This window comes from Bos mutus, chromosome 17, assembly GCF_027580195.1.
Source record: "Bos mutus isolate GX-2022 chromosome 17, NWIPB_WYAK_1.1, whole genome shotgun sequence".
Classification (NCBI taxonomy): domain Eukaryota; kingdom Metazoa; phylum Chordata; class Mammalia; order Artiodactyla; family Bovidae; genus Bos; species Bos mutus.
This window is the reverse complement of record NC_091633.1, coordinates 10,307,407-10,333,617: the sequence shown is the minus strand read 5'-3', so window position 1 is coordinate 10,333,617 and position 26,211 is coordinate 10,307,407. Positions and strand designations below refer to the sequence as shown.

The 26,211-nt window shown below is 50.1% G+C and overlaps 1 protein-coding gene and 1 long non-coding RNA gene across 7 annotated transcripts in view; one reads left to right on the top strand and one right to left on the bottom strand.

The window, feature by feature from the left end:
• The window catches only part of LOC138991475 (uncharacterized), a 57,460-nt gene that overhangs the window by 10,658 nt on the left and 20,591 nt on the right, over positions 1–26,211 (top strand). For 3 of the 6 annotated variants that reach the window (XR_011467428.1, XR_011467432.1, XR_011467431.1), the window contains exon 3: positions 6,193–6,279. This is a non-coding gene — a long non-coding RNA (uncharacterized lncRNA). Of the gene's footprint in view, positions 1–6,192; positions 6,280–9,124; positions 9,347–21,393; positions 21,533–26,211 lie in introns of those variants that run through there. The other 3 variants (XR_011467430.1, XR_011467427.1, XR_011467429.1) reach the window with 2 other exon arrangements.
• Positions 203–25,895, bottom strand: ALDH2 (aldehyde dehydrogenase 2 family member). Its single transcript, XM_070386039.1, has 13 exons — positions 25,691–25,895; positions 15,174–15,278; positions 13,922–14,062; positions 13,021–13,100; positions 10,654–10,765; positions 10,036–10,164; positions 9,301–9,414; positions 7,437–7,539; positions 6,647–6,831; positions 4,067–4,231; positions 2,257–2,414; positions 1,069–1,183; positions 203–629 (listed from the first exon to the last, which is right to left on the bottom strand). Exons 1-13 carry the CDS (start codon positions 25,811–25,813, stop codon positions 597–599), a joined length of 1,563 nt encoding a protein of 520 aa, XP_070242140.1. The 5' UTR covers positions 25,814–25,895; the 3' UTR covers positions 203–596.

The following is a 26,211-nucleotide window of genomic DNA, read 5'->3' as shown; positions in this document are numbered from 1 at the left end:
CCGCACAGGGGCCGCCGCACAGGGGCCGCCGCACAGGGGCAGGCCAGAGACACCCGTTAATTACGTGCAGGATACAAAGGCTATTTGGCCCCAAGAGGGGAGGGTGGTAGGTGTTGACAGTGTGACACACGCACAGAGGGGACAACGTATCTGTGTGACAGCATCTCCTTGGGTTGAGACGGAGAAAGAAAGAGTTAGAAAGTGAAGAGCCGTAGTGTCTTTATTGAGTTTTTAGTCCAGAATACAAAGCAAGGTGCTAGCTGTTGCCTCAATGATAGTAGAGCGGTCAACAATGGCTTTTCCTTCCCGTTAAGGCAAATTACAGAAGGAAGTGTGTCAGATGGACAGAATGAGATATTTGAATCTGTGGAAAGTCACTTGAAAGCTAGTAGCAGTATTGCAGTGTAAAAGGCTTTCCATGTACCCTTTGCCCCACACCCAGCCCGTGTATTGGAAGGAACTTTCTTGATCCAAGAGATTCTTCTGGCAGAGTTTCTCTTTTGAGACCTTTAGCGTGCAAGGGTCATTTTTCTTGGTCTTGTGGCTGATCTCTGAGCCTTCCATTACTGGATGAGTAAGAAAGCCAGCGTGGTTCTTTAGGAGTTCTTCTGAGGAACTCTGACTGTGACCTGTGAGGGGAGCAGAGAAGCTGTTAAATCTGCATGCTTCCCTGTGGTCCGCAGGCCTCCTCAGCTGGATGCTGCCGGAGCAATAAGCAGAAGGGTTCTCCTTATTTTCCAACATCTCGACAACCAAATGGTCGATCTGAGCAACCTGCTAGGGCTATGTTCTGCGTTAAGATCACACTCGGCCTCCCCTTGACCCAGTCTTTCTCCACTGGGGGTTTTTCCCTCTTCTCAGGCTCTATAGAACTCGGTGTATGACGAAGCCCAGCAAAGGACTGTGTAAGCACAGTGGTGGTCAAGTCCCTACTTATTCTTCACAAGGCATAGCAGAGACCGGATCTTTACCCTCTTTGGTAGCTTGCATGGCTTAAAACAAGAAACCTGCAGTCAACACTGGTGGAGCCCAGCACAGGGAGAGGGCAGAGAAGGCACCCATACTCACGGTCTTCACTTCGGTGTACGCCTGCAGCCCGTATTCCCCCAGCTCCCGGCCACTCCCAGACAGCTTGTAGCCACCGAACGGCGACTGGGCCCCAAACACGTCATAGCAGTTGACCCTACAATTTAAGATGAGATCTCAGGAGTAACTCGCTGGGGCAGGGATGAAGTATCCTGCCCCCTCAAACTTCCTGTATTGCTCTAAAATTTAACTTTAGAGCAAATTTTACTTTAGAAAAAGGGAGGTGGAGAACCCTACTAAAATCATACAGGGGTTCAAAAGCAGGCCGTGTGAAACAAAGCCATAAGTTGTCTGGTCCTTCATGACATGGATGTCAATACCAGCGTGCACCAAATGCTAGCTTCCCATTTTAATGAATTGTTTTTGCTAATTAGGTGCTGTCTACATGGCTCTGTTCTGGATATTTCATATAAATGGACTCACACGACATGTGACCTTCTGTGTCTGGCTTCTTTCATTTAGTATTGCATTATCCATGTTGAAATAGGCATCAGCGCTTCATTCCTTTTATGGCTGAACATTCCATCGCGTGAATAAACCACAGGTTGTGTGTCCATTCATCAGCTCGGGGGCGTTTAGGCTGTTCCCACTTTTTGACTATCGCGAATAGTCTATGAATATTCAGGTACACTTTTTTGTATGGATGTGTGTTTTTTTGCCTCCTGGGTATACACCCAGGAGTGGAATTACTGGGTCCTAGGATAATTCTATGTTGAACTGACCGGGGAACTTCTGCCAGACTTGTCTGTAGTGGGTGCAACATTTTACAGTACCACCAGCAATGTGGGAGGGTTGCTGTCTCCACACCCTAAACAACACTTGGTATTTTCTGTTTTTTACATTACTGCTGGCCTAATGGGTGTGACATAGGTGCTAAGCTTTGAAAACCAGGGTGACACAGATGCGGACCCTCAGCGCTGGCCTCCTCACAGCTTGGTGAGGAGCCCAGTCACCCAGCTGCTTGTCCAAGAAGTGCGTCACAGACATACGCACCAGAGGGAAGTTTAATCCCCTGGAGAAGGGCATGGGAAACCTCTACCCGCTACCCCACACCCAGACCCAGGAGGCACTGAGCCTGGCACCCCAACTCCGGGATGTGAGCAGGGGAATACCAAAGAGCCTGGCTTGGGATCTCTGCCAGGGTTGTGAAGGGTTGCAGGAGGCCCTTACCACACAGTGCCGGCCTGGAGGGCCTGGGACAGGTAATTGGCCTTGTCCAAGTCCTTCGTGAAGACAGCTGCAGCCAGCCCGTACTTGGAATTGTTGGCTCTCCCGACGACTTCCTCCATGCTCTTGAACTTCAGAATCTGCATCACTGGCCCAAAGATCTGGGATGAGAGAGCATTAAGGGTGGGTGTGGCAGACTGAGACCCATATGTTAGCCAGCTCTCCCCAGCGCTGAGCAGGTGGTTCCAGCAGCCCCCAGACTCACTGGAGCATAAGAGAAGGAGGCCAGCCGGTGGCCACGGGCCTTACATACCGTAGCTTATTTCTACCTGTGAGGTAGGGGTTTACACTGACAAGTTACATGTACATTTAGTTTCAAAGAACTCAAGTCAGTCGTTCAGCCAGGCACGCATCAGATGCTGAAGAAACAGCTATGAAGAAGTTAACTATGCACAAAACAGGATCTCTGATCTCAAGATGTTCCAGGTTTATCTTACACTTTCCCTGTCTTATTTCTGAGCCATTTCCAGGAATCCTGCTTCCTTTTAAGTGGGCAACGGGATTTAGAAACCACAACGTGGGAATCGGGCGTGCTTCTTGTCGTTGCAGTGTGGCTGCTCTCAGCCCCATCAGGGGACAGCCCCAGGGAACGGATCCTGATGCAATCCAGTGACTGGCCTATGACCAGGACATGGGCAGAGGGGGAGCCCAGAGGAGCTACCTGGCCCGAATGAGTGGTCGGAGGCGGGAGGTCAGGAAACGCCCCGAGAGGTGATAATCAAGCTGGGACACCACAGGAGCAGAAACTGGCCAAGCCAGAGTCAGGGGGAGGAGCAGGGAGGAGGAAAATGGAGTTCCAGGCACCAGCGCCCATTCTTTTTTTTAGCGCCCATTCTTAAAAAATCCATTTGCCACTAAAAGGAAGTAGGACTTTGTGAAGAAACGGCTGATGCCAGGACTAGGTAGAGAGTGTCACGAGGGAGGTGAGAAGACTGCCAGGAGCCCGTACAGAGCTGGAGCAAGAGATGGGGCATCGTGCACTGAGGGCACTAGCAAAGCAAAGGAGCTCCTGCCCTCCTTGGAAAATGAATATTTTCCCTTTCCGTTGAGAATGGAAAAAAAAAAAAGGATCAAAGTAGTCATGATGGCGAAAAGAGGCAGAACTTTGTTGTATTTTCCTATCCTGATTTTTGCTCTTTTTTTTTGAATCAATGGAAGAGGGTGGCAGTGTAATATTTTCCCTGTGTAAGGCCGCTGAAGGGCTTCATCCTCCCAGGGGAGGTGGAATGAGTCTGAACTCCACAAGGGCAGAGTACAGGTACTGGATACCCCCGGCTCTCCAGTGTCTGTAGAGCACCTGGCACACAGTAGGCACTCAGAAATGATTTGTGAAGCAAACAAATCAATGAGACAGTTGCTGCCCTATGTTCATAATCAATACCAAGGAGAAGAAGATCAAGGGACTCTCGCCATGTGGGGAATTCTGGCTTCTGACCTAGTCCAGTGTCCAGCTTACATGAAGTCCATGAGAAGTACTGGGAAGAGTCATGCCTTGAGTCACCGCTCACGGGACCAGAACACACACAGGACCTGCAGGCTTGGCCAGGGAATTCAGATACTGCCCCAAACCACTGGCAGCCACAAGAGGCTGAAGAGAAGCACAAGGTCACAAGTGAATTGCAAATGGTTTGTCTTATGCACTGAGCCAGGATTTGACCCAAGGTCAGCAGGTGGGTCATGGGTCAAGATGCTGGACTGAACTGTCCACTTCTCCTCCTAAAAACATTCCCTCAAGCGCTGGACCCATACTGACCTCCTCCTTTGCGATGGTCATGCCATCTTGCACGTCTCCAAACACAGTGGGCTGGATGAAGTAGCCACGGTCAGCAGCCGCCCCTCCACCACACAGCAGCTTCGCCCCCTCCTCCTTCCCAGATTTGATATAGCCAAGGACCTTCTTAAACTGCGTTTCATCCACCTGAGGGAGAAGGAGCCCAGAGTTATACAGATGCTACAGCCAGACGTCTCCTAGCTTCAGTCTTAGAACCACACAGGCATGGAGATACCTGGGAAATGGGCCAGATCATGAATGCTCCACACTCAGTCACTTCAGTCGTGTCCAACTCTTTACAACCCCATGAATTATAGCCCACGAGGTTCCTCTGTCCATGGGATTTTCCAGGTAAGAATACTGGAGAGGGTTGCATTGCCCTCCTCTAGGGGATCTTCCCGACCCAGGGATCAAACCCACATCTCATGGCTCCTGCACTGGCAGGTGGATTCTTTACCATTAGCATCACCTGGGAAGCCCAGATCATGAATGCTGCTGCTGCTAAGTCACTTCAGTCGTGTCCGACTCTGTGTGACCCCATAGATGGCAGCCCAACAGGCTCCCCCGTCCCTGGGATTCTCCAGGCAAGAACACTGGAGTGGGTTGCCATTTCCTTCTCCAATGCATGAAAGTGAAAAGTGAAAGTGAAGTTGCTCAGTTGTGTCTGACTCTTAGCGACCTCAAGGACTGCAGCCTACCAGGCTCCTCCGTCCATGGGATTCTCCAGGCAAGAGTACTGGAGTGGGGTGCCATCGCCTTCTCTGATATTAAGCCTACCATTTTTGTTTTTCAAGTATGAGATTACTAAAAATTTTAACTAGTATGAAAATACATTGATGGTAAAGGTATGTTACATACTCTGTAATATTCATATACTATTAGAAGAACTGATAAAACAGGTTAATTATACCTCAATTTAGAAAGGAAAAAAAAAAGGACTGTAAGCTGGTACAGCTCTTTGGGCAAGTGTCTTAAAAATTAGACAAAAAATTAGATGTTCATATCCTTTGACCCAGCTATTTAACTTCTAGGAATTTATGCTACATGTGACAAAGGGACCTGAACAAGGATAGTCACTGGGGAACATCTTATAAAAGCAAAAAGCAGAAACAATTCTAAGTATACATCAGTAGAGGAGCTGGTTAATATAATTATGGTATATCCATATATTGTATCATCATTAACAACAGATCAATCAACTAACACAGAAAGATAGCCTAAGATATTTCTTAAAGGGGAGAAAGCTTGTAGAATGATATATATATTCCAACTTTTGTTAAAACAAATATACCAAAATGTAATTCTGTGTGTGTGAGTGTGGTTGGTTACCTACGGAAAATGGACATGGAGGGGAAAAGGGGAATCTTACTTTTTACTGTAAACTCTTTTTTATGAAGTTTCTAATACAAATCTATATTACCTTAATAATTAAACAGCCACAAACCACAAAGCAAAATGAGAGAAAAAGAGATGCTGTAATGGTAGATACATGTCTTGATTCATTTGTCGAAACCCATAGAATGTACACCACCAAGAGTGAACTCTAATGCAAGCTATGGGCTTTAGTTAATAATACAACAAATATATCAAACCAAGGCAAGATGTTAAAAACAGGAGAAACTAGGGAGTGGAAAGGTTTGGGGTTTATGGGAACTCTGTACTTTCTGCTCATTTTTCTAAAAAAAGAGAATCTGTTAAAAAAAAAAAAGGGCTGCCTTGGCTGGCCCCAGATTCTGGGGAGTGGACACCAGCAACACAGGTGCCCCCAGGACAGTGGAGCTCACAGAGAAGCCCTCGTGGGCCCCAGAAGTGGCTTCAGGGCTGCACAGAAGGGACTTGTGGGGGCAAGCATCCCTGATTCCTGATCCTATGGCTCCTCCTCCCTGGGAGGAGGTGGCCAGCACGGGGCCCTGTGGAGAGTGAGCCCAGGACAGCTGGGTCTAAGGACAGTGCTGGTAAAAGGACCAGGATATGAGAGGAGGTGGTGGGGAGAGGTACTGCTGTGTTTCTTACTGTGATTATTATTGACTATTAATTAAAATGAATACATGCTCATGGTAAAAAAAAAAAAAAAAAATTTTTTTTTTTTTTTATTTTCAATCAAACAGCTCAGAAGAGTATAAAGTGAAATGAAGTCCCTCTGCTACCCATACATGGCCTTCTGCTCGCCTCCCAGAAGCAGCCGCAACGAACAGGTATGTGTGTGTCTTTCTGGTCAAGGCATTTTGATGGATGGCCAAGGTCCAGAAAACACATGTTCCCTTTCCCATAGACACTCCTCCTATTTATTATGTGTGTGTAACTTACCAAGGGTAAGTGTAAGTGTAACTTTCTACCGTTAGTTTCCACTTCACGGCCACTCTGGGAGTTAGGAAGGGTAGGCGTTACGGGTGAGAGACTGGTGGCTCCGAGACAGCAGGTGTCTTCCCACGGGCACACAGCTGGTGCCTGGCAGAGCTGAGCCTCGGAGCCGGGCCTGCCTGACTCAAGAGTCCAAGGCCCTTTCTGCTTCTCCACGGCGGCTCTGGACACTTGAGACCTGAGTGCCACCACCGAGCTTACCTGCGGCCCCTGCTCAGTCCGGCTGTCAAAGGGGTTCCCAACCACACGAGACTTGGCCCGGGCAACGCTCCGTTCCACAAACTCGGCGTAAATGTCCTCCTGCACAAAGGTCCGCGAGCCTGCACAGCAGCACTGGCCCTGGTTGAAGAACAGGGCGAAGTGGGCCTGCTCCACAGCCCAGTCCACTGGGAAGGCAGAAGGCAACCACGATCAGAGAAGGAAAGGCCTGGCCCCTGTGGCGGCTGCTACCTATTAACACTGCCAATAGCACTCACACCCGCTGGGTGCCAGACCCCATGTGGGAACAAGAAAGGCCTGACCTCTCCCTTCTCCAAGCACGGAGACCAAGTGGCAGACAGACACGAAGAGCAGTGGTCCTAACCCACTACGGTCCTGAAGCCAAGGGCGGCTGGAGGACAAGCCAGCTGGCCTGCGACCATCAGGGAAGACTCCCTCAAGGCAGACACATCTAGGAGCATCTCAACAGGACCAGGAGAGAGGACGTGATGGAGGGAAAGTAGCCTGATCTGACAGCAGGCTGCACAGCTGGGCAAGTCAGTAGCTCAGCCCAGCTGGATTACAGACAGCAGAGAGGAGAAAGGCAGGAGACAGGCCACGGCCACACAGGCCGGAGGGCCACGCTGAGGAGTCTTTCATCCTGAGGCCCTGGGCGCAGAAACCAATCCAATGGATGATAAGGATTGCAGAGCCGAGTGGGACCACAGGAGACACAGCTAGTGGCGAGTTGATATCAGACCTCTGCCTCCCACCAACCAAAAGAAAACCTTACTATCAGCATCTGACATGATGATATTGGGACTCTTTCCTCCTAGCTCCAGGGTCACTCTCTTGAGGTTACTCTTCCCCGCAGCAACCTGGATTAGGTGGCCAACCTACAGGGAGGCATAAACAGGGACAAACTCTTAGTAGAGAAGAAAAGAGCCAAACGTTCTCACAGGCACAGAACAGAAGTCCCCACAGCTTGAGGGAGCAGCTGGATGAGAAGAGACCTGGAGAATTTCACCACATCTGGCCACTCACTCACATAGCAGCCCCACCCTCTGAGCTCGCAGGATGATGACGATGTAACGACAAGTCAGAGTCACTGCCGTGTGGCTTCTACCTCCTGAGCACCATCTACATACCAGACACTGTGCTAAGTGCTTTGTGAGCACTGAGGTCAACCCTCTAAACAACCTCAGAGGGAGGGCCGCCTCTCCTCCTCCATTCAGAAGTGTGGGAGTGGCAGCTCAGAGTGGTCAAGTCACTTGCCCATTTGCCCTGGAATCAGAATTCACACTGGGCAAACTGCGTCAAGCACCAGTTCAGACTTGCATCCCGCCTCCTCCTCAGTGTTCTAAATGGTATCCCCCTCACACAGCAAGGATGGGGTGCTTTTCACCTCCATATTCCAAAAGCCTGGCACAAAGACACCCCTGTGCTTACATGATGGGTGAACACACATTATCTCGGTCGGGAAACCATCCCCTCTGCCAGATTCCCAATATCCCCTTGAGGCGTTAGAGAGTGGACCGTGTCACCTCAGCCACTATTCTGCCCTCCCGCAACCGCCATCTCTACGTACAGACTGAATATCTTCGTCTCAGGGAAATCATTTTGAAGATCCCCTTTATTGTGCTATTCAGTGTGCCTTCTCTAAAGTCATGGGATAAAGCCTCCCAAAAATTCAAGTTAGCTCTTTAGAATGAATTTTGCTCCTGCTTCCAAGGTAATTACGTTTATGGAATCCCCAGACATCTTATACTTCTTTGTCTCTCCAGGGCCTGGCCCAGAGCAGCACTCACTCATTCATTCACTCACTGAGTACTTACTCTGGGCTAGACCTTTGTTGAATAAGCTTTATCTCACTTACGCCAACCCTGGGAAGTGGGCAGAGTTATTATCCCCATTTTACAGATGGGGAAATGGAGGCTTCAGGAGGCTGACTTGCCTAAGGTCACATAGTTAAGTAAGTGCTGCTGAAACACTTAGTTTGACTCCAATCGTCTCCGCCACTACACCATACCTACATCTCTACTGCATAGATACTACCATCCTCAGTCTAAACACAAATGACTGGAGCCCCCAAACACATGCAGTGAATCACCCCAGGTCATAATGACAAGGCTGGGATTTGAACTCATGTCTCCCGGAAGCCCACTCTCTTTAATCACCAGGACAGCACCAAGGAGTCTGACACAGCCCAGGTGCTTTGACGTTGGGCAGGCCGGCACCTCTGGGCTTTAGAAGTCTAGACAGCCTTGGCTTCTTTGTCTCACATGGGATGTCAACCCACCCCCTGGCCCCACAGCAGCTGGAGTGTCGACCAGTCTACAGAGGGCTCCGCCCTGATAGACTCTGCTGGCACACCTGGGCCCCTTGCACGAGCTACTCAAAGACAGTCCTGGGGCAGACCCCCATCAAGTGCCCAGAGGCTAATCTTATTATTATTTTTTGTTTTGATCGCACCACTTTCAGGATCTTAGTTCCCCAACCAGGAACTGAACCCCGGGCCACAGCCGTGAAAGCGCCAGGTCCTAACCACTGGCCCACCAGGAAATTCCCCCAGAGGCTGATCTTGAACTCACTGTCCTCTGAGGACAAGGGCGCTTGAGCCAAATGCACCGCAAGCCTGAGGTGCTGGGATGCCTTACCTCAGTGGAGCCGGTGAAAGCCACTTTGTCCACGTCCTCATGGGAGGCGATGGCAGCTCCGGCCGTGGGGCCAAATCCAGGAATAACATTGACCACACCCGGAGGAAAGCCAGCCTGTGAAAAAAACACCAGGGACACTGGAGTCATTCTCCTGCTCCACAGAGTCCAGGCAGAGGAATACGCATCCCTTCCAAGAGAGGCTGAGACAGTCGGCCCAGCACCCAGGCAAGCAGTCTTACTGGGTGCTGCTCAGGAGCTCTAGATGGTACAGTGAGGAACCTGTTTGTGGGATTCCCTGTGGCTGCTGCCCCTACCCCTGTGGCACTCAGAATGATAATCTTCATAGGGGTTGCTGTTCAGTCACTCAGTCATATCCGACTCTGCGAGCCCGTGGACTACAGTATGCCAGGCTTCCCTATCCTTCACCATCTCCTAGAGGTTGCTCAAATTCATGTCCATTGAGTCAGTGATGCTATGGAATCATTTCATCCTCTGCTGCCCTCTTCTTTTTGCCTTCAATCCTTCCCAGCATTGGAATCTTTTCCAATGAAAAGGAGTCTGGCAATGAAACCCAACATAGAAAAGAGGGGATGGGGGGTCACCTAGGCTGAAGTGTGATGAGCAGAGGTGAAGGGGGTCAGACCCTGGCCCCACCAGGGGACCCCTCATCAGAACTCCTATAGGACAAGCCTTTAAAAAAGGCATTTAGAGGTCAAGACAGACACAGCCACGCACCTCCTTAATCAGGTTGGCCACATAGAGGGCAGTGAGTGGAGTCTGCTCAGCCACCTTCATCACAACCACGTTTCCCGTCGCCAAGGCTGGGCCCAGTTTCCAGGCTTGCATCAGGAGCGGGAAGTTCCACTGCAATCAACAGCAGCCACTGCCAAAACCTCAGCCAAGAGCTACAGCAGCCACAGAAAGCGGCAGCCAGAGAGCAGAGACTCTGAACCTCTCCTGTTTCCCTCACAACTCCATTATAGATGAAGACAGACGAGTGGGCAGGTGGCGGGGGACAGTATCAGCGACTCATGTTCATTGATGCTTTTACCAATATGGCAGCACCACACTGCATTTACACTGCCCTCCCACCCTCAGACAGCTACTCTCACTTCCACTTTTCAGATAAGGAAACCAGTTCCTAGGGGTATCAGTGACTTGCCCAAGGTCACAGAGTTCACACACGGCAGGGCTGGTTGGTTTTGTTAAAACCCATGTTCTCAACCACTGCCCAGGCCACCATCCAACATCACCCCACAGACCTTCCCACCTTGGCAATGAACCTGCCCGAGACTGCTGCCTCCCACAGCACTCCTGGTAAACCTTCACGTGTTTGTTTTGAGTCTGACTCACTGGGATGATCTGCCCACACACTCCCACAGGTTCATGGCGGGTGTAGCTGAAGTAGTCCCCGTCAATGGGAATGGTTTTCCCATGGTATTTGTCAGCCCAGCCGGCATAGTAACTTAAAAAAAAAAAGAAAAATAACAACTTAATCAGTGACTGTCGGGGACCCTGTAAACCCTGGCAGAAAGCAAAGACTCAGACTGGTCCAGCTGGGTCTTTCTGATAACTGCCCTTGCTCTTGGCTTTATTTCCAAAGAGTTAGCTAACCACTAGGGTCTCAGTAATTCATTCTAGATAACTAACCTTGAAGCCTCAGACTCACCTGGGGTGCTTGTAAAAAAGCACCGAATTCTAGGTACCCACTTCGGACTTATTCAGTTGACTCTCTGCGGCCTATGCCCAGGAGTCAGTATTTTTAATAAGCAGATATATTAAACTGTGACTGTCTTACCAGTGCAGCACCGTAGGTTACTATCTGAGAACCATGGCTCCACTCTAGTGGGAAAGTGCAAACCCATCTAACAGCTGGCACCTGTGTGCACAACACCGTACTACCACTGAGGGAGCAGTGACCAGAGACAGATCAAGGACTGAGTTACCATCCAGACACACAGGGACACCACTGGTGAAAAAGCACTGCAGGATAGTCGAGGGGAAGAAGAGCCATGAGTGTGCAGTATGTACTGATTTTCAGGGAAGCAGGAAAATGAAAGACGGGGAGAGATGCAGCACGCGGTGTGAGAGAGCTTGCAGAAATGAATGTGTCTGCTGCAGTTGGCCCAAGACCAGAGTTGACCTCAGTGTGAACATGGGTGGGTGACCCTGGGGAAAAAACAGCCAGGGAGTTATTTTGCCAGTCTGTACAAATTAAGGCACTGCTGCTCCCTTCCTCTTAGGCCTATACGGTGTGTGTCTGCATGCCTCAGGACAGATGTTGAATCAGCACAGAAGTATACTGCTCAGACTCAGGAGGGCCTGGCGCTCTGCCTGGGGTTCACCCAGCCACTCCCTCTTGGGTATTCTTGCAGAGTACTCTCGATCTTGGCACGCCTGTCATTTGGAGCTGGAAAATTCTTCACTGTGGGAGCTGTCCTGTACCCGCTAGGATTTTTAAAGCATCCCTAGCCTCTGTGCACGAGATGCCAAGTAGCAGCCCTCCCTCCCAGTTGTGACAACCAAAAATGCCTCCAGACATTACCCACCATCCCCTGGGAGACACAGCGGCCCTGGCTGAGAAGCCCTGTCACAAGAAAGAAGCACTGTTTTGTTCTCCAGCCCATATGTCTTCGACACTGCTTCTTCCCCTCCACCCCGTCCACATGGGCACGGGGCAGCAGCCAATATTTGTATAATGACCTGTCCACCCGAACCACAGCTGGTCAGACTCAATCAGGGCCGCTCCTCCAGGAAACTGGCATGAGGACTAAGGGGCTGAGGTCAGTCTGGCTGGAATCAAGCACAGAGAAGAAAGCCCAGGTGTGTGCAACCAGGTTCCAGCATGCAGACAGGCCCAGGCCCTAAAGAGGCTGGGGTAGTCGATCAAAAGAACGCAGCAAGGAGGCAGCAGTGACAGTCAATGGCCTTGTTGGTTTAGACCCCTCACTCCCTGTAGCTGCCCAAGTTAGCCTGAAACCTCTTATTCCTCATCTTGTATTTCTCGGTTATTAAAATGTTTATGGTTAAACCCAAAGCTAGCAAGAGGAAGCAAATAATGGAGAACAGAGACAGACGAAATGAAAAACAGAAGAACAACAGAATCAACAAATTCAAAAGCTGGTTCTTTAAAATGGTCACTAAGTTGACAGACCTTTAGCTAGACCAAGGAAACAAGGGAGGGACTTCTCTGGTGGTCCAGGGGCTAAGACCCCGCACTCCAAATGCAGGAGGCCCGGGTTTGTTTCCGGGTCGGGGAACCAGACCCCACGTGCCACAACTAAAGATCCTGAATGCCACAACTAAGACGCAGCACAGCCAACTGAATCAATAATGTTTAAAAAGAAAAAAGAGAGAAGCACAAATAACTGAAGTCAGAACTGGAAGTAGGGGATTATGATTATAAAAAACGAGATCGAAATGATTAAGAGAGAATGTGATGTGCCACTATAGCCAACAAAGCAGATAACCTCCAAGAGAGGGACAAATTTCAGCTAACCCATGAATTGCCAAAACTGAAAGAGAAGACATGTGCGACTCAATTACAGTCTTGGTACGGAGGGATGGTCCCCCCTGAGAGGGAGTCTCACGACGTTCCCCCAGCTCCTGTGATCCTTTCACAGCCCTCCAGCAACACTCCCCACCCACTCACCCGCCCCGACCCCACCCTCCCCTTCACTGGCACGGCCACAACCAACAGCAGGAAGCCTGCGCCCATACCGCAGGCACTTGAGGACCATGTCCAGATCCACCAGGTAGGAGATGATATAGGGCTTGCCGTTGTCCAGGGTCTCCAAGGCCTGAGTGAAAAAAAAAAACAAGATCAGCACAGACGGGTGGGCACAGGAATGAATCAGAGCAAATCAGGCGATGAGCAGCACAGAGGCTCAGCATGGTACGAAGAGGGCTGGTGGCCCCTTTGTGCTGGATTTCAAGGCACTTCTGGGCCTCTTCAATGGCAGGGAGCATGAGGCGGGGACGGGAGGAAGGAGGCACCAACTTCTCATTCAGTCATTTCATAAACATTTGTTTCAAGCTTCTGCTCTACGGCAGAGCGATGTTAGGATTACAGAGGTGATCGCTGGGAGCTTATAGAACAAAGAGCCAGCAAATAAGGACACAAATCATTAGTCACAAGTGTGAGGACCAGGCAAGGTCGAGTAGATCATGTTGAGGGAACAGGGCTTTATCCTAAGACTACAGGATGCCATGGAAGGCTTAAGAGCAGAATATCATGGTATAATTTGTCTTCTAGAAGGTTCACTGTGGCTGCTATGTGCAGTATGGATTGGGAGAGGTGAGGGTATTGCCTCCTGGTTTCTTCTGCCTCTTGCAGCCAGGGAGGAGGCCTAGCACATAGCAGGCTGTCCATCTTCTGGGCTGTCTCCAGGAAGGCCTCCCCATCATAGCCGCCTCCCCACCCGTCTCCTTTCTTAGCCAGACCCATCACATCAAAGGAAACACTCAAGAGGCTCCCCAGGTTGATACAGGGGCAAACCCCAAAGGTCTCCCGCCTACACCATTCTGGTCAGTTACTTGTCAGCGATGCAACCCTTTCCTGACTATCCGTGGGATGTCCATTCTCCGTGTAGGTTGAGAGGGCAGGAGGTTGAGGACTCACTGCCAAGTAGGTCCGGTCTCGCTCAATCAGATCAGCCAGGCGGTTCAGCAGCCGGCCCCTCTCGGACGCGTCCATGCGGCGCCAGGGCGAGCCCAGCTGGAATGCGGCCCGGGCAGCCTTCACTGCTCTGTCCACGTCTGCCTGGAAAACACCCACCCAGGCACCTCAGGCCTTCTTAGCAGTAACCTCCTCCAAATACCTCCTGACCCACTGCCAAACGCACCCACAGGGGCTCCAGTCGATACCGGTGGAGACACTGCCTCAAACAGTTCCTCCCAGCCTCGAACAGCTCTGTCGACCAGGTTTAAGATGAGCAGCTGGGCTCCTTTCCTTCTCAGGAGTCAGGGAATGAGGATGCTGATGGTTTCCCATTTCCAAATCCCCCAAAGAGTTATGTAGGGAGCAGCAACGCAGGGATCAGTACTTAGAAACTGGTCATTTCTGCCCCTGCTTCCTTCCCAAACAAGTCCAGTAAAATTAACCATTCCTTCTGAGATGACTGCAGTCTACAACACATGCAGGTTTAACCAGCTTCTCTCTCCTTGGGGAAGCAATAAAATCAACGCAGCATTTTTCATAGAGGCAGATGTGTATCAGGAGGTGGGGAGCATGGTTGTCATTAATATTAAATACGTTTACCATTAGACTATGAGTCAGAAAAGTATTCACACTTTCTTTTAGCAAAGGAAGCAAAGCTTTAAATGTGCATATAGAAGACTGTCTTAAAGCAGAGGACAGGAAGCATTCTTGAATCATTTGTTAAAGCTTTTTCTGTTTCAAAAAATGAAGTGTTTTTTTTTACTGAATGTCTAATTTTTTAACTTTAATATTACAGTTTTTTAATTACCATGGGTATATGTAAATCAAAAAAATACTACAGACACCGTAACTAGATCTCAGAAGACCCAAATTGTGTTCAACAAGATTTCCAACCAGCTGTGCACTTCCCTTCTCTGACCTTCAGCTTCCAGGTCTGGGACGGAGAGACTGGATTAGACATTCTCAAATTAAATTCCAAGTCGGCAATTCTACAGCTGTATGAATTCTTGAACCGGGGTACAATCTAGCACTTTTATCTACAAGGAAGAGTTTCTGTGGCTTCACTTACTCAAAAATCTTAATGGGCATTTTAGTTATTAAAGTAATACACGATAGTTTCAGCCATACGAAAACCTATGTTAAAGAGTGAAACCGCCCTTGCCAATCCCCAGCCTGCTTAGCCCTGCCCTGAGGTTAAGTCACCAGTTCTCACCTTGTCCCCTTCAGCCACGTGACAGATGACATCCCCAGTGGATGGATTGACCGTGGGGAAGGTTTTCTTGCTGACGGCATCATGCCACTCATTGTTTATAAAGATCTGCAATGAGAAGGAAAGTCCTGAGGAGCAGCTCTCAACCTGATACTGACCAACAGCAATGTTTAAAAAAAAAAAAATCAGAGAGAACAAATAGGAATTAGCTTCAGAGGTATGTGGCCTAGAAGTTAAAAGCACAGGCCTTGGAGACAGTCCAAGCTGGAGCACCCACTCTGCTAAAAGTACTGAGGTAGAGCATCAGTCCTTTCAATGCCCTGGTTTCTTTGGCCCGAAAAATGAAGACTACATACCTTCCTTATCAGTTATCTGTATCTACCACTGTGTGACATCACCTCAAAATTTGGTAGCTTAAAATGATTTATTACCATCTCTCACGGTTGGGTCCATTGATTGGGCTCAGCCGGGCAGGGCTTGGTCATGTGGTTGCAGAGCGAGGGCACCTGGGGCTGAAGATACAAGATGCCTGCTTCACTCGTATGTCTGTGGCTACACGGGTGCTTGGGCTTCCTGACTCCATGGCAGACTCAGGCTAGTCAGACCTCTCACATGACAGCTGGCTTCCCAGAGTGTTCAACAACACCAGCCAGAAGCTGGAAGGCTTCTTCTTCCCTTTTTTTTTTCAAAAGACTTGTTTTATTTATTGATCTTTATTTTTGGGGCCGTGCAGGGTCTTCACTGTGGTGTGAGGGCTCTTTGCTGTGGCACAAGGGCTTCTCTGGTTGGAGCGCAGGTTCTCTAGTTAACGGCACACAGGCTTAGTTGTCCCATGGCATGTGGGATCTTAGTTTTCCCCAACCAGGGATCAAACCCACATCTCCTGCATCGGAAGGCAGATTCTTAACCACTGGGCCAACCAGGGAAGTCCCTGAAAGGCTGCCTAAGATCTAGCTTCAGAAGTCATACAGCCTTATTTCTGCCACCAAATTCCATCGGTCATGTTATATCATAGAAACCACCGTTCCTCTACCACACTACTGTCAGGGTCATTATGAGAACTGAGTTCGATTCTTCTTTTCATCCATTCAGTAAGTATTTAGTGAACATTGCAGTGGGCAGGGCACTGTTCTAGGGTTGAGGACACAGAGTGGAAACCAAACTCAGTAAGGACCTTTCTTTCATGGAGCTGGCATTCTGGTAGGCACAGAAAGTAAAGACACAATTAAATACCCAAGGCAGCCTCAGACTGCAGTCTTAAGTGCAAAAGAGAAAAACGAGATGCAGACAGAGTACTGAAGTGGGGGAAGATAGAGAACTCTAGCTGGGATGGTCAAGGAGGGCTTCCCTGAAGAGCAGACATTTGACTTGAGCCCTGACTGATGAAAGGAGCCAGCCGCAGGAAGAGTGGGGGGAGGAGGAGCAGTGCAGGCCACAGGGACAGCAAGTGCAAAGGCCCCGGGGCAGAAGTCCGTCTGGTGTGTTAGAGAAAAAACAGAGGTGGCCGGAGTTACTGGTGAACAAGGAAGAGAGTGCTAGGAGATGGGGACAGAGAGGAGGGTGGGTCCTGTGAAGCAAGCTGTCCCCTGAGGCTGGGGAAACTGGTCTCAGGAAGCGGGCTAAGGTGTTTCAGTCCCTTTAACCAAGGCTGGGGCAGAGGTCACAGGTGGGGTGAAGTCAAGGCCATCGGTCCAAGGCCTGACTACCTTCCTGTCCCAGGGCTCTCCTGGGCCCCAGCATCCTACTGTGGCCTGGCCCTGGCTGAGGACCCAGGCAGTTGTCTAGTCACTCAGCCAGGTTCTCTGGAAATGTGTGTGGGTATCACTTCATTTGGATGATCATCAATCTGAAGGGAAAAAAGACACCTCTGTTTCTTCCTGCAGGAGGGCTGGGAAGTGAGCCCCACAGGTCGCTTCCAGTGGAGGGTGCAGGTCTGGCAGAAAGAGTTCAGCCAGGTGGACCCAAGTTCAAGCTGGACTGGGCCACACCCTGCCTGCGTGCTCCCCTCTGAGAAATCAGCTTCACCCCCTGGTGAACTTGGAGGAGAGGGAGGCCCAGGGGCAGGAGCAGAGATAACATCCGTGGAGGAAGGAGGAGGGCCTGGCACACAGTCTGTGACCACTCTGAGCATCTGTTCCCATCGCCACCCTGAGTGCAGGCTCAGGGTTCCAGGCTCACACCCACCGCTTCACGGACGCACTTGAAGCCAGAGACAAGTAGCTACAGAGAGAGGCAGGCCGCAGCGGCGGAGTGAGACGGGCTAGCCTTGAACTGTTCCCTGCCTTTGACCAGGATGTCAGCGCCTGGTCCCATGAAGATGTTCCCCCCGACACCTACATGTCATGGAAATGGCTAATGACTGTTATTTAGCTACTCATTATTCAGCAGCCCCTGTATTGGAAGCTTTCCAAAACGGGATCATTCCCATTTAAACTTCATAGCAAACCTAGGTGAGTTTCATCCTCTCTACAGTGGGGGGTGGGGGTGGGGGACACTGAGGCACAGAGAGGCCAAACCACCCGCTCAAGGTCACACAGCAATGAAGGCAGAACCCGGATCTGAACCCAGGTCTTTGGAACTCTGAGACCTGTGCTCTTTGCCCAGTTCTCAACTCCAGTCCAGAGCCCATGTCTGCCTTCAAGGAGGTCAGAACTCTTTTTTTCTTAATCTCCACCTTTATGGTTTACCCTACTGCAAGCTTGATTTTGAGTTTTTATTATGGGTGCTGTAAAAAGCACAGCCTCTAAGCCACACAGACATGGGTTGGAATCCTGGCTCTACCTCTCTCAAGCTGTGACCCTGGGCCAATCCCTTCATCTCCGGATGCTGTATCAGTCTCTGGAAATAATACATCTGGGGGCATAAATGTGAGGGTAAAATTCCACAAGGGGTGTAAAGCTCCTGGGCCAGAACCCCACGCACACCATGTCTCACCACTACAGTCCCTGCGTTCCTCCAGATACCCTGCACAGTAGCACACAGAATTAGTCTATCCTGAGAAAATCTCCACTGTTATTTCACAAACCTCAGGAGGTATGAAGTGGACAATGGGCCAGTCTGGTGAAACTCCCCAGGTCCTACACCCTTCCCCCCTGGGCGAGGCCCACACTGTCCCCTGATCTTAGTCCAGGATCCTGGCAAGTCCGCTCCCTAGCCTGCCTCTCAGTGGCCTGAATTTGTTGAGTCACTCTCCATTGTTGAGTTTTTAACAATCCATCCTCCCTTCTAACTAACAGGAGAAACTGGAGTTTGCAGGAACCTAGAATCTTCCTTCTGTTTATAGAGTTCCCACTTTCCCTCTCCTAGAACCAGGCTTTAATGGTCTCCTCCTTGGGGAGGTGGGGCAAGGGGGGAACTAGGGTGAGAAGCGTTCCAAGACTGAGGCACTGCCGAAGTTCTGCTTCAAGTGAGGAGAGTCTCAAAGTGACTTCTTGAATAAACACAAGAGCAGACTCCAGGCCAAACACTTCCTGACCTCTTGAAACCCAAAGCCTAACTTACATAACATGTTAACTCAGTCACCCTGGGAGGCGGTCCTACCAGGCTCTCACTTACCCCTTCTAGCCTCTAGAGCACGAAGGATGACACAGGGTGCCTGCAGGAGGGGCCTGGGCAGGAGGAACCAGAAGGGCCCCGGAGCTGCCTCAGGAGGGGCCTGGGCAGGAGGAACCAGAAGGGCCCCGGAGCTGCCTCAGGAAGGGCCTGGGCCAGGAGGTACCAGAAGGGCCCCAGAGCCGCAGGGCGAGGAGGGAGAGAGCAGAGGCCAGGACCTGCACTGGTGCTGCGGTTCTGAGGGGCATGGGACAGACACGGGGAGCATGCGCACTCAGCAGCAATCATGGACTTCTGTTTTGTAAACTGCTTTTTTTATGAGTGAGTTTATCTTGGACATTATTCCACAGGCATATCTGTCTCACTATTTTAAGCAACATAGCAGTCTTCAAAACTTAACAGACCTCAATTTGTTGAATCATGTCCTACAAATGCACTTTAGGACAAGTTTTCACTACAAGCAGACCTCAGAGATATTTTATTTTCAGTCCAGACCACTGCAATAAAGTACTGTAATAAAGGGAACCACATGAATCTTTAGGTTTCCCAGTGCATATGAATCTTGCCTGGAGAATCCCAGGGACGGGGGAACCTGGTGGGCTGCCGTCTATGGGGTCGCACAGAGTCGGACACGACTGAGTGACTTAGCAGCAGTGCATATGAAAGGTTTGTTTACACTATACCAATCGTTTTAGGGTGCAATATCATGATATCTGGAGAAGGCAGTGGCACCCCACTCCAGTACTCTTGCCTAGAAAATCCCATGGACGGAGGAGCCTGGTAGGCTGCAGTCCATGAGGTCGCTAAGAGTCGGACATGACTGAGCGACTTCACTTTCACTTTTCACTTTCATGCACTGGAGAAGGAAATGGCAACCCACTCCAGTGTTCTTGCCTGGAGAATCCCAGGGACGGGGGAGCCTGGTGGGCTGCCGTCTATGGGGTCGCACAGAGTCGGACAGGACTGAAGCGACTTAGCAGCAGCAGCAGCAGCGTGATATCTAAAAAAAAAAAAATGCGCCTACTTTGAACTGAAAAAAACCTTACTGCTAAAAAGTGCCAGTCATCTTCCGTGCTTTCAGCAAGCTGTAATTTTTTTTTTGCTACTGGAGGATTTGAAATACGGTGAAAATTACCAACACGTGTTGGGAAAAAAAGCACTGACAGATTTGCTCCATGCAGAGTTGCTACAAACCGATTTGTAAAAAAAAAAAAAACAAAAACACCACAGTTTCTTCAAAGTGCAGTAAAGCACAGTACAATTAAATGAGCTCTGCCTGTACTCCTGACGGTGCTGCTGCAGTGAACATCTTGACTTGATGTGCATCTTTGCAAAGCTGGGGCAGGTTACTGTATAAAAATTAGAACTGCTGAGTTGCAGGATAACACGATCCTTGGCTTCCTCAGATATCTTGTATTCCAGGTCCCCGAAGATTAGGAAATGCAAACAGAAACGTGGTGAGGGGAGAAGCTGGGGCAGGGACAACAGAGCTGAGAGCAGGACTGCAGGACCCTGGAGAGGAGTCTTAACCAGAGGAGTCTTAACCAAAGCGAGGACACAGGGATGGTCCAGCGCAGCCTCCACCCATGGCAACAGACAGTCATCATCTGCCCATGGTCTCCAAGAAAAGGTTAAATGCCCTTCAGTAGCTCCAATTTACAGACACAGGACACACTCTAGAAAGACCTCATTTCCAAGCTCAGATGCATGAAAGAATTCGGGATCCATTACCTAGGAAATCTACATCCCTGGAATATGTTCTTTTCCCTAAGAGTAAGCAAATGCTTGGCTTTCTATCCTGGATAGCTTCTGCTGGCATCTGATTTTTCAGTGGCAGCTGAGTACTTTATGTCAAAGAGAAAACATATTATCTTTCGTATTGCAAGATCCTAAGGAGAAACGTTCAGAATCTGAACGTTGGAATGCCACACGCATTCACACTTTTCCACACAATCATCTAGATATCTCCAGGTTAGTCTGGGGTTAAGGCCAAGGGCGGAGAAGGCAATGGCACTGCACTCTAGTACTCTTGCTTAGAAAATCCCATGGATGGAGGAGCCTGGTGGGCTGCAATCCATGGGGTCACTAAGAGTCGGACACGACTGAGCGACTTCACTTTCACTTTTCACTTTCATGCATTGGAGAAGGAAATGGCAACCCACTCCAGTGTTCTTGCCTGGAGAATCCCAGGGACGGGGGAGCCTGGTGGGCTGCCGTCTATGGGGTCGCACAGAGTCGGACACGACTGAAGTGACTTAGTATAGCATAGCAAGGCCAAGGGCAGTTACCTGGCACTGCCCCCAAGCCCTCCTCTGTCTCCTCCACATCCCCCAGGGTCTTTGGTCTCACATTCCTGGACTTTCACCACTTTCAAGATGGGAGGGCTGACTCCACTGTGGACTGTTTGCCAGACAGGCAATTTCCATTTGTCAACATGCCTGTGGGCTTACAGTTGGGCAATCTCTAGCTCACTGCAATCCCTTCTCTAGCCAATTTCAACACTCCCAATATGTCCTCACAATCTTGTTCACATTAACTACACAATTCTTTGCAAAAAGGCCCTTCTGAGTAGAACTCTTAGGTTCCCATGCCTTGCTACTAGAACACAAGATTGTAAACAGTTTCATAAATGTCAACCTTCAATATTTACTGAGCAGTAATTATATTCCAGGTGGCTCAGCGGTAAAGAATTTGCCTACCAGTGCAGGAGAAGCAAGTTTGATCCTGGGTTGGGAAGATCCCCTGGAGTAAGAAACAGCAACCTACCCCAGCATTCTTGCCTGGGAGATCCCACGGATTAGAGGAGCCTGGAGGGCTACAATCCATGGAGTCAAAAAGAGCTGGACATGACTGAGTACACACACATAGACACAAATTATGTTCCAGTCTTGTTGTGGAAATACAAATGTGAACACAAACTTGGCTCCTCCCTTCCAATTTAAATATTCAGTTCAACTATCTCATAAATATTTACATCTTTGTTTGACCACTGACATTTGCTCACTCTTGTGGACCTCCGTGATGGAGCTCTTGATCTGGCTCCGCCTCCCCAGATCCATCAGCTGCCTGGAATCAGATGACCTAACTCTTCCTTTGCAATCATGTTTTTCTTCTGCTCTGACCACCCTGTGTTTGCTAAGTTGCCTGGGGGGCTGCCCTCTTTCCCAGGCCCCTCTGGGCTCTGCTTCTGTCCTTCCCCAGAGGACAGGGGCAGGGGATGGGCAGAGCATGGGGACTTGGGGTGGACTAGCCCAGACCACCCCTCCAAGGGAGCCCAGATGACCTTCCAGACCAGGGACCAGCCTGAGTCACCTCAGCATCCCCAGGGCACATCCACGCTTGGTACAGGGAGAATTGATGCTTTTGAACTGTGGTGTTGGAGAAGACTCTTGAGAGTCCCTTGGACTGCAAGGAGATCCAACCAGTCCATTCTGAAGAAGATCAGCCCTGGGATTTCTTTGGAAGGAATGATGCTAAAGCTGAAACTCCAGTACTTTGGCCACCTCATGCGAAGAGCTGACTCACTGGAAAAGACTCTGATGCTGGGAGGGATTGGGGGCAGGAGGAGAAGGGGACGACAGAGGATGAGATGGCTGGATGGCATCACTGACTCGATGGACATGAGTCTGAGTGAACTCCGGGAGTTGGTGATGGACAGAGAGGCCTGGCGTGCTGCGATTCACGGGGTCGCAAAAGTTGGACACGACTGAGCGACTGATCTGATCTGATCTTGACCATAGGGCCTGGTCATGAGGCATCATAGCATGGGGTCTTGTGTGTTAAGAGCTAACAGAGCTAATCTTGAACGCTGGTTTCACACAAATGTGAACTTGACCTCCCTGAGGCTCAGTTTCCTCATCTATGCAATATGGTTCCTACAATTGTTGGGAGGACGAAACGTGAAAATGTAGGTTCAAGTTATCAGGCGCAGCGCCTGACAGATCGTAAGTAATCAGTCATCACGGTTATGGGGTCACAGTTCACATGTATGTCCACAACACACATGGCCAGTCTCAACGTTGTCCTAACCCAGTCACCTCTAACTTAGCCGGTTCCCAGCATGCTCTGGACATACTGAACAGCATTTCTGTTTCTTTATAATAGAAGCAGAAAAAACCAAGGTGGGGCCAGTGAAATCCTCCGATTCCCTGGGTTGCCCAAATCTACTGTTTCTACAAAGGCTCTCACAACTTCTCAACAAGCAGTAAAAGCAGTGCAATCAGCGTGGGGATATTTCACTTGACTCGTTCAGCCTGCAGCCAACTCCAAACCACAGCCTAGCCCAACAGAGGTTCTGGTTCATTCCATAAGACTGCAAGGAAAACAAGATAATTCAAAACTCCTATTCTGTATATATCACCTGTTAGCAGTGGTAACAGGAATCCATCCAGGACAAGTTGAGGCAAGAGGACCCCAAGAAAGTCGACCAAAGCACCCCACTGTACCTCTTCTAGTTAAGAAACAGAAGTGAGAAGGAAAAGATCCATTGCCTATGCCACCCTCTCTTCAAGGAGAGACCCAACAAACTTGAAATGCAGCATTCCGCACCCCCAGTCACCACCACCATGTCGTTGGATGAGAAAATGCAGCGCCTACAGAAGCAACTTCAAAGCCTAGGTCACAGCGCCTTTGGGGCAAGCTCCAGGATCCAGAAGAGTTCACTGAACATCAAGGAGTCAATAATCCCCAGAGAAATGTTGGAGCATATGATCTAGTTTGTACCTAGAATCCCTGGTAAGAAACTTAAAACGTTAGGATTAGACCATGACATTCTTGCTAGCAGGGATTATAAGAACTCAACACTGAAAACCCAAGGAGCTTTAAAATGTGCCTGTACAGCAGAATGTCATCCTCACGTGAACTGCTTTGCAACCTTGGAAAAAGTAAGATTGGAATCTACTAATTTAGGAAGATAACCAGATGCATTGTTTAATGAGACAGAGCTTCAGAAGAGCAAGTGCAAGGATCTCATTTAAATAGGAAAAAAAAACCACCTAGTGCAAGCTCACTTGCCCAATGCTCTTATATATGCACATGTGCACGCGTGCCCGCAAATTTACCACCTAACATTGTTCTTGGAGGGAGTGCAATGGAATATGCTGGAAGTTTTACTTCTGCATTTGTAAACAGTGAGCAATGGTTACTTTTATGATCTCAAAGAAATGTGATAAAAGCAGCTGCAGAAAGATTTCACTCGGCGTTACAAACTAACCCTAGAGAGAACTCTAGATTCAGGACCTGTGCTATTACCACGGATATGCGCGCGCACATCTGGACCCAGTTTCCTCACCTCCACATGAGCACAAAGGAGGAGGATCCTTATTAGAACCTGTGGCCACAAAAGCTTGGGGTGCTGCCGTCTTTCCGTCGATATTTCTGCGTGATATGCAAATCTTTCAAGCGTGAACTCCTTCCTCCTCAAGCAGTCTACTGAGGAAGCAGCAGCTGCTGCCTTTTTGGCTTGTGTTATGCAAAGGGCATCTTATTTTATCCTTTGTTTCTATTCCCTTGCTAATGACGATTTGTAACACACTTTAAGGGGCTTCCCTGGTGGCTCAGTGGTAAAGAATCCGCCTGCCAATGCAGGAGAAGAGGGTCCAATCCCTGGGTGGGGAAGAGCTCCCGGAAAAGGAAATGGCAACCCACTCCAGTATTCTTGCCTGGGAAATCCCATGAACAGAGGGACCTGGTGGGGCTACAGTCCATGGGGTCGCAAAAGAGTCGGACCCAACTTAGCAACTAAACACCACCCTTTAAATCACACATCTACCCACTGCCAGGGTGTAGATTTACAGTGAAGCTCCAGACCAGACAATCAAGTCCCCTGTTGAAAGCAGCCAGCCAGAGGCAGGCTCCCCAGCATCTTAGGTCAGCAGTGACCCCTATATTCCCACCTAGAGTTGCAACAAAAATACACAGAAGTTTCTGGTTATTGGCTTACTCTTGGGAGCCCAGATGTGAACCCCAGCCTGACCACTGATTTGAGTCTTTGGGTAACTCACTGCATCTCTTTGAAAATTCAGTTTTTTCATCTGTAAAATGGAGATAACCACAGTACCTACCTCACCAGGCTGCTTAAGGATTAAATGGCCAATCAGGTAAATGCTTAGACTGGTGCGAAGGAGGTGCACAGAGAATAGGAGCTGTGACTCCTGCAAGTGCCCGTGCAGTGAATGAGCCCCTGTGCTCATTTTCCGGCCCCTCCCCAGGCCGGAAGAAGAAGGGGAAGCTCAAAGAAGGGCAGCAGCTACACTTGTTGTAAAAACAAAACGAACTCTTTCATAACCAGTCTCCTTCTCGGTGAATTCTCCAGCACTTTACCCAAACTCAAAGGTCAAGAGAAAAGATGTGCCAAAGTCCTGGTTGACCAAGAAGTCAGCCACTGGGAATCGAGGTTATACTGGAAAATCCTTGCTTTGATCAAAGAAAGAACCCTTGGAAGGTGCAGACACCACCCCGGGATGACACTGAGGTGGCAAAGATCCCAGACCTTTTCCAATTCCCAGCAGTGGAAGCAGCCAGGACATCAAGTGGCCACGGCCATGGCCTTGGCCTCTCCACTGGGGAACTGGTGAACTTTTAGTTGAAAAGGACCCCTTTTTCCTGTTTTCCCATTTGGTCGAGGGCATGAGTCAAGGGATAAAATATGACGAAAAGACAAAACGGCTCCTGCAAAGAGGGTCTTAAATGGACATGTCCTCTGGATGAGTGACGTCCGGATGACTCTGCGCAGGCACAGGGACGACTAAGAGACCCGAAAGCCGAGGACGACTGGGGAAACAGCTGGATCAGGGAGCCGAGGTGTCCGAGGCGCTTAAGGGGCCAAACTGCTCGCGGGGAAGGAAGGGAAGTTGTGTAGAAAGAGCAACTGTGAGCAAACCCGTGGAGACCCAACGGGGTAAACTGAGGCCCGAACAGATCCAGTCCCTTCCCACTCGGCAGAGAACAAAGCACGGGGGCGGCCTCACCTGGTTGTACAAGACTTCAGGCTGCTGGTTGGGGGTCGGCACGGCCTGGGTGGCGGCGGACAGCAGGCGGCGGCCCTGGCGGGGTCCGAGGCGGGCGGCGGCAAGCGCAACGGCGCGCAACATGCCGAGGCCGGAGCTGGGACAAGGGGGCTCGAGAGGGCGGCTGGAGCCTGACCGCCTGCGGGGCGCGTTATCACGCGGGGCTACCTCTCCCCGCCCCCTGCGCGGCCGCCAATGGGCAGCCGTGGGGCGGGGCGGCGGGGCCCCGGGGGCTTACGCGCGCCTCCCCCACGCCCGGGGCGGAGAGCCCTTCCGCAGCTCGTCTCCAGTGCGGAAGGGGCGGGAGTGAACCTCGGGGCTGACCTCCGAGGGGCCTCTCACTGCCCCATGCAGGGCGCGCCGCGGGTGTAGAATAAGAGGCTCTCCCGAATTCAGTGCACGTTGACTGAACCCCTAATGTATACAGGCCTGAACTCGAGCGCCCCTGGCCCTGACTTGCGGGGGCTTATACTCTAGGGCAT

What these genes read in the sequence shown, in the direction of transcription:
- ALDH2 (XM_070386039.1), bottom strand. Translation starts at nt 25,813, where the DNA reads ATGTTGCGCGCCGTTGCGCTTGCCGCCGCCCGCCTCGGACCCCGCCAG. An exon ending in GAGACCGGACCTACTTGGCA is followed by an intron (nt 13,101 to 13,921) that starts GTGAGTCCTCAA and finishes TTTTTCACTCAG; the next exon opens with GCCTTGGAGACCCTGGACAA. An exon ending in TGACCATCGCAAAGGAGGAG is followed by an intron (nt 2,415 to 4,066) that starts GTCAGTATGGGT and finishes CTCTCATCCCAG; the next exon opens with ATCTTTGGGCCAGTGATGCA.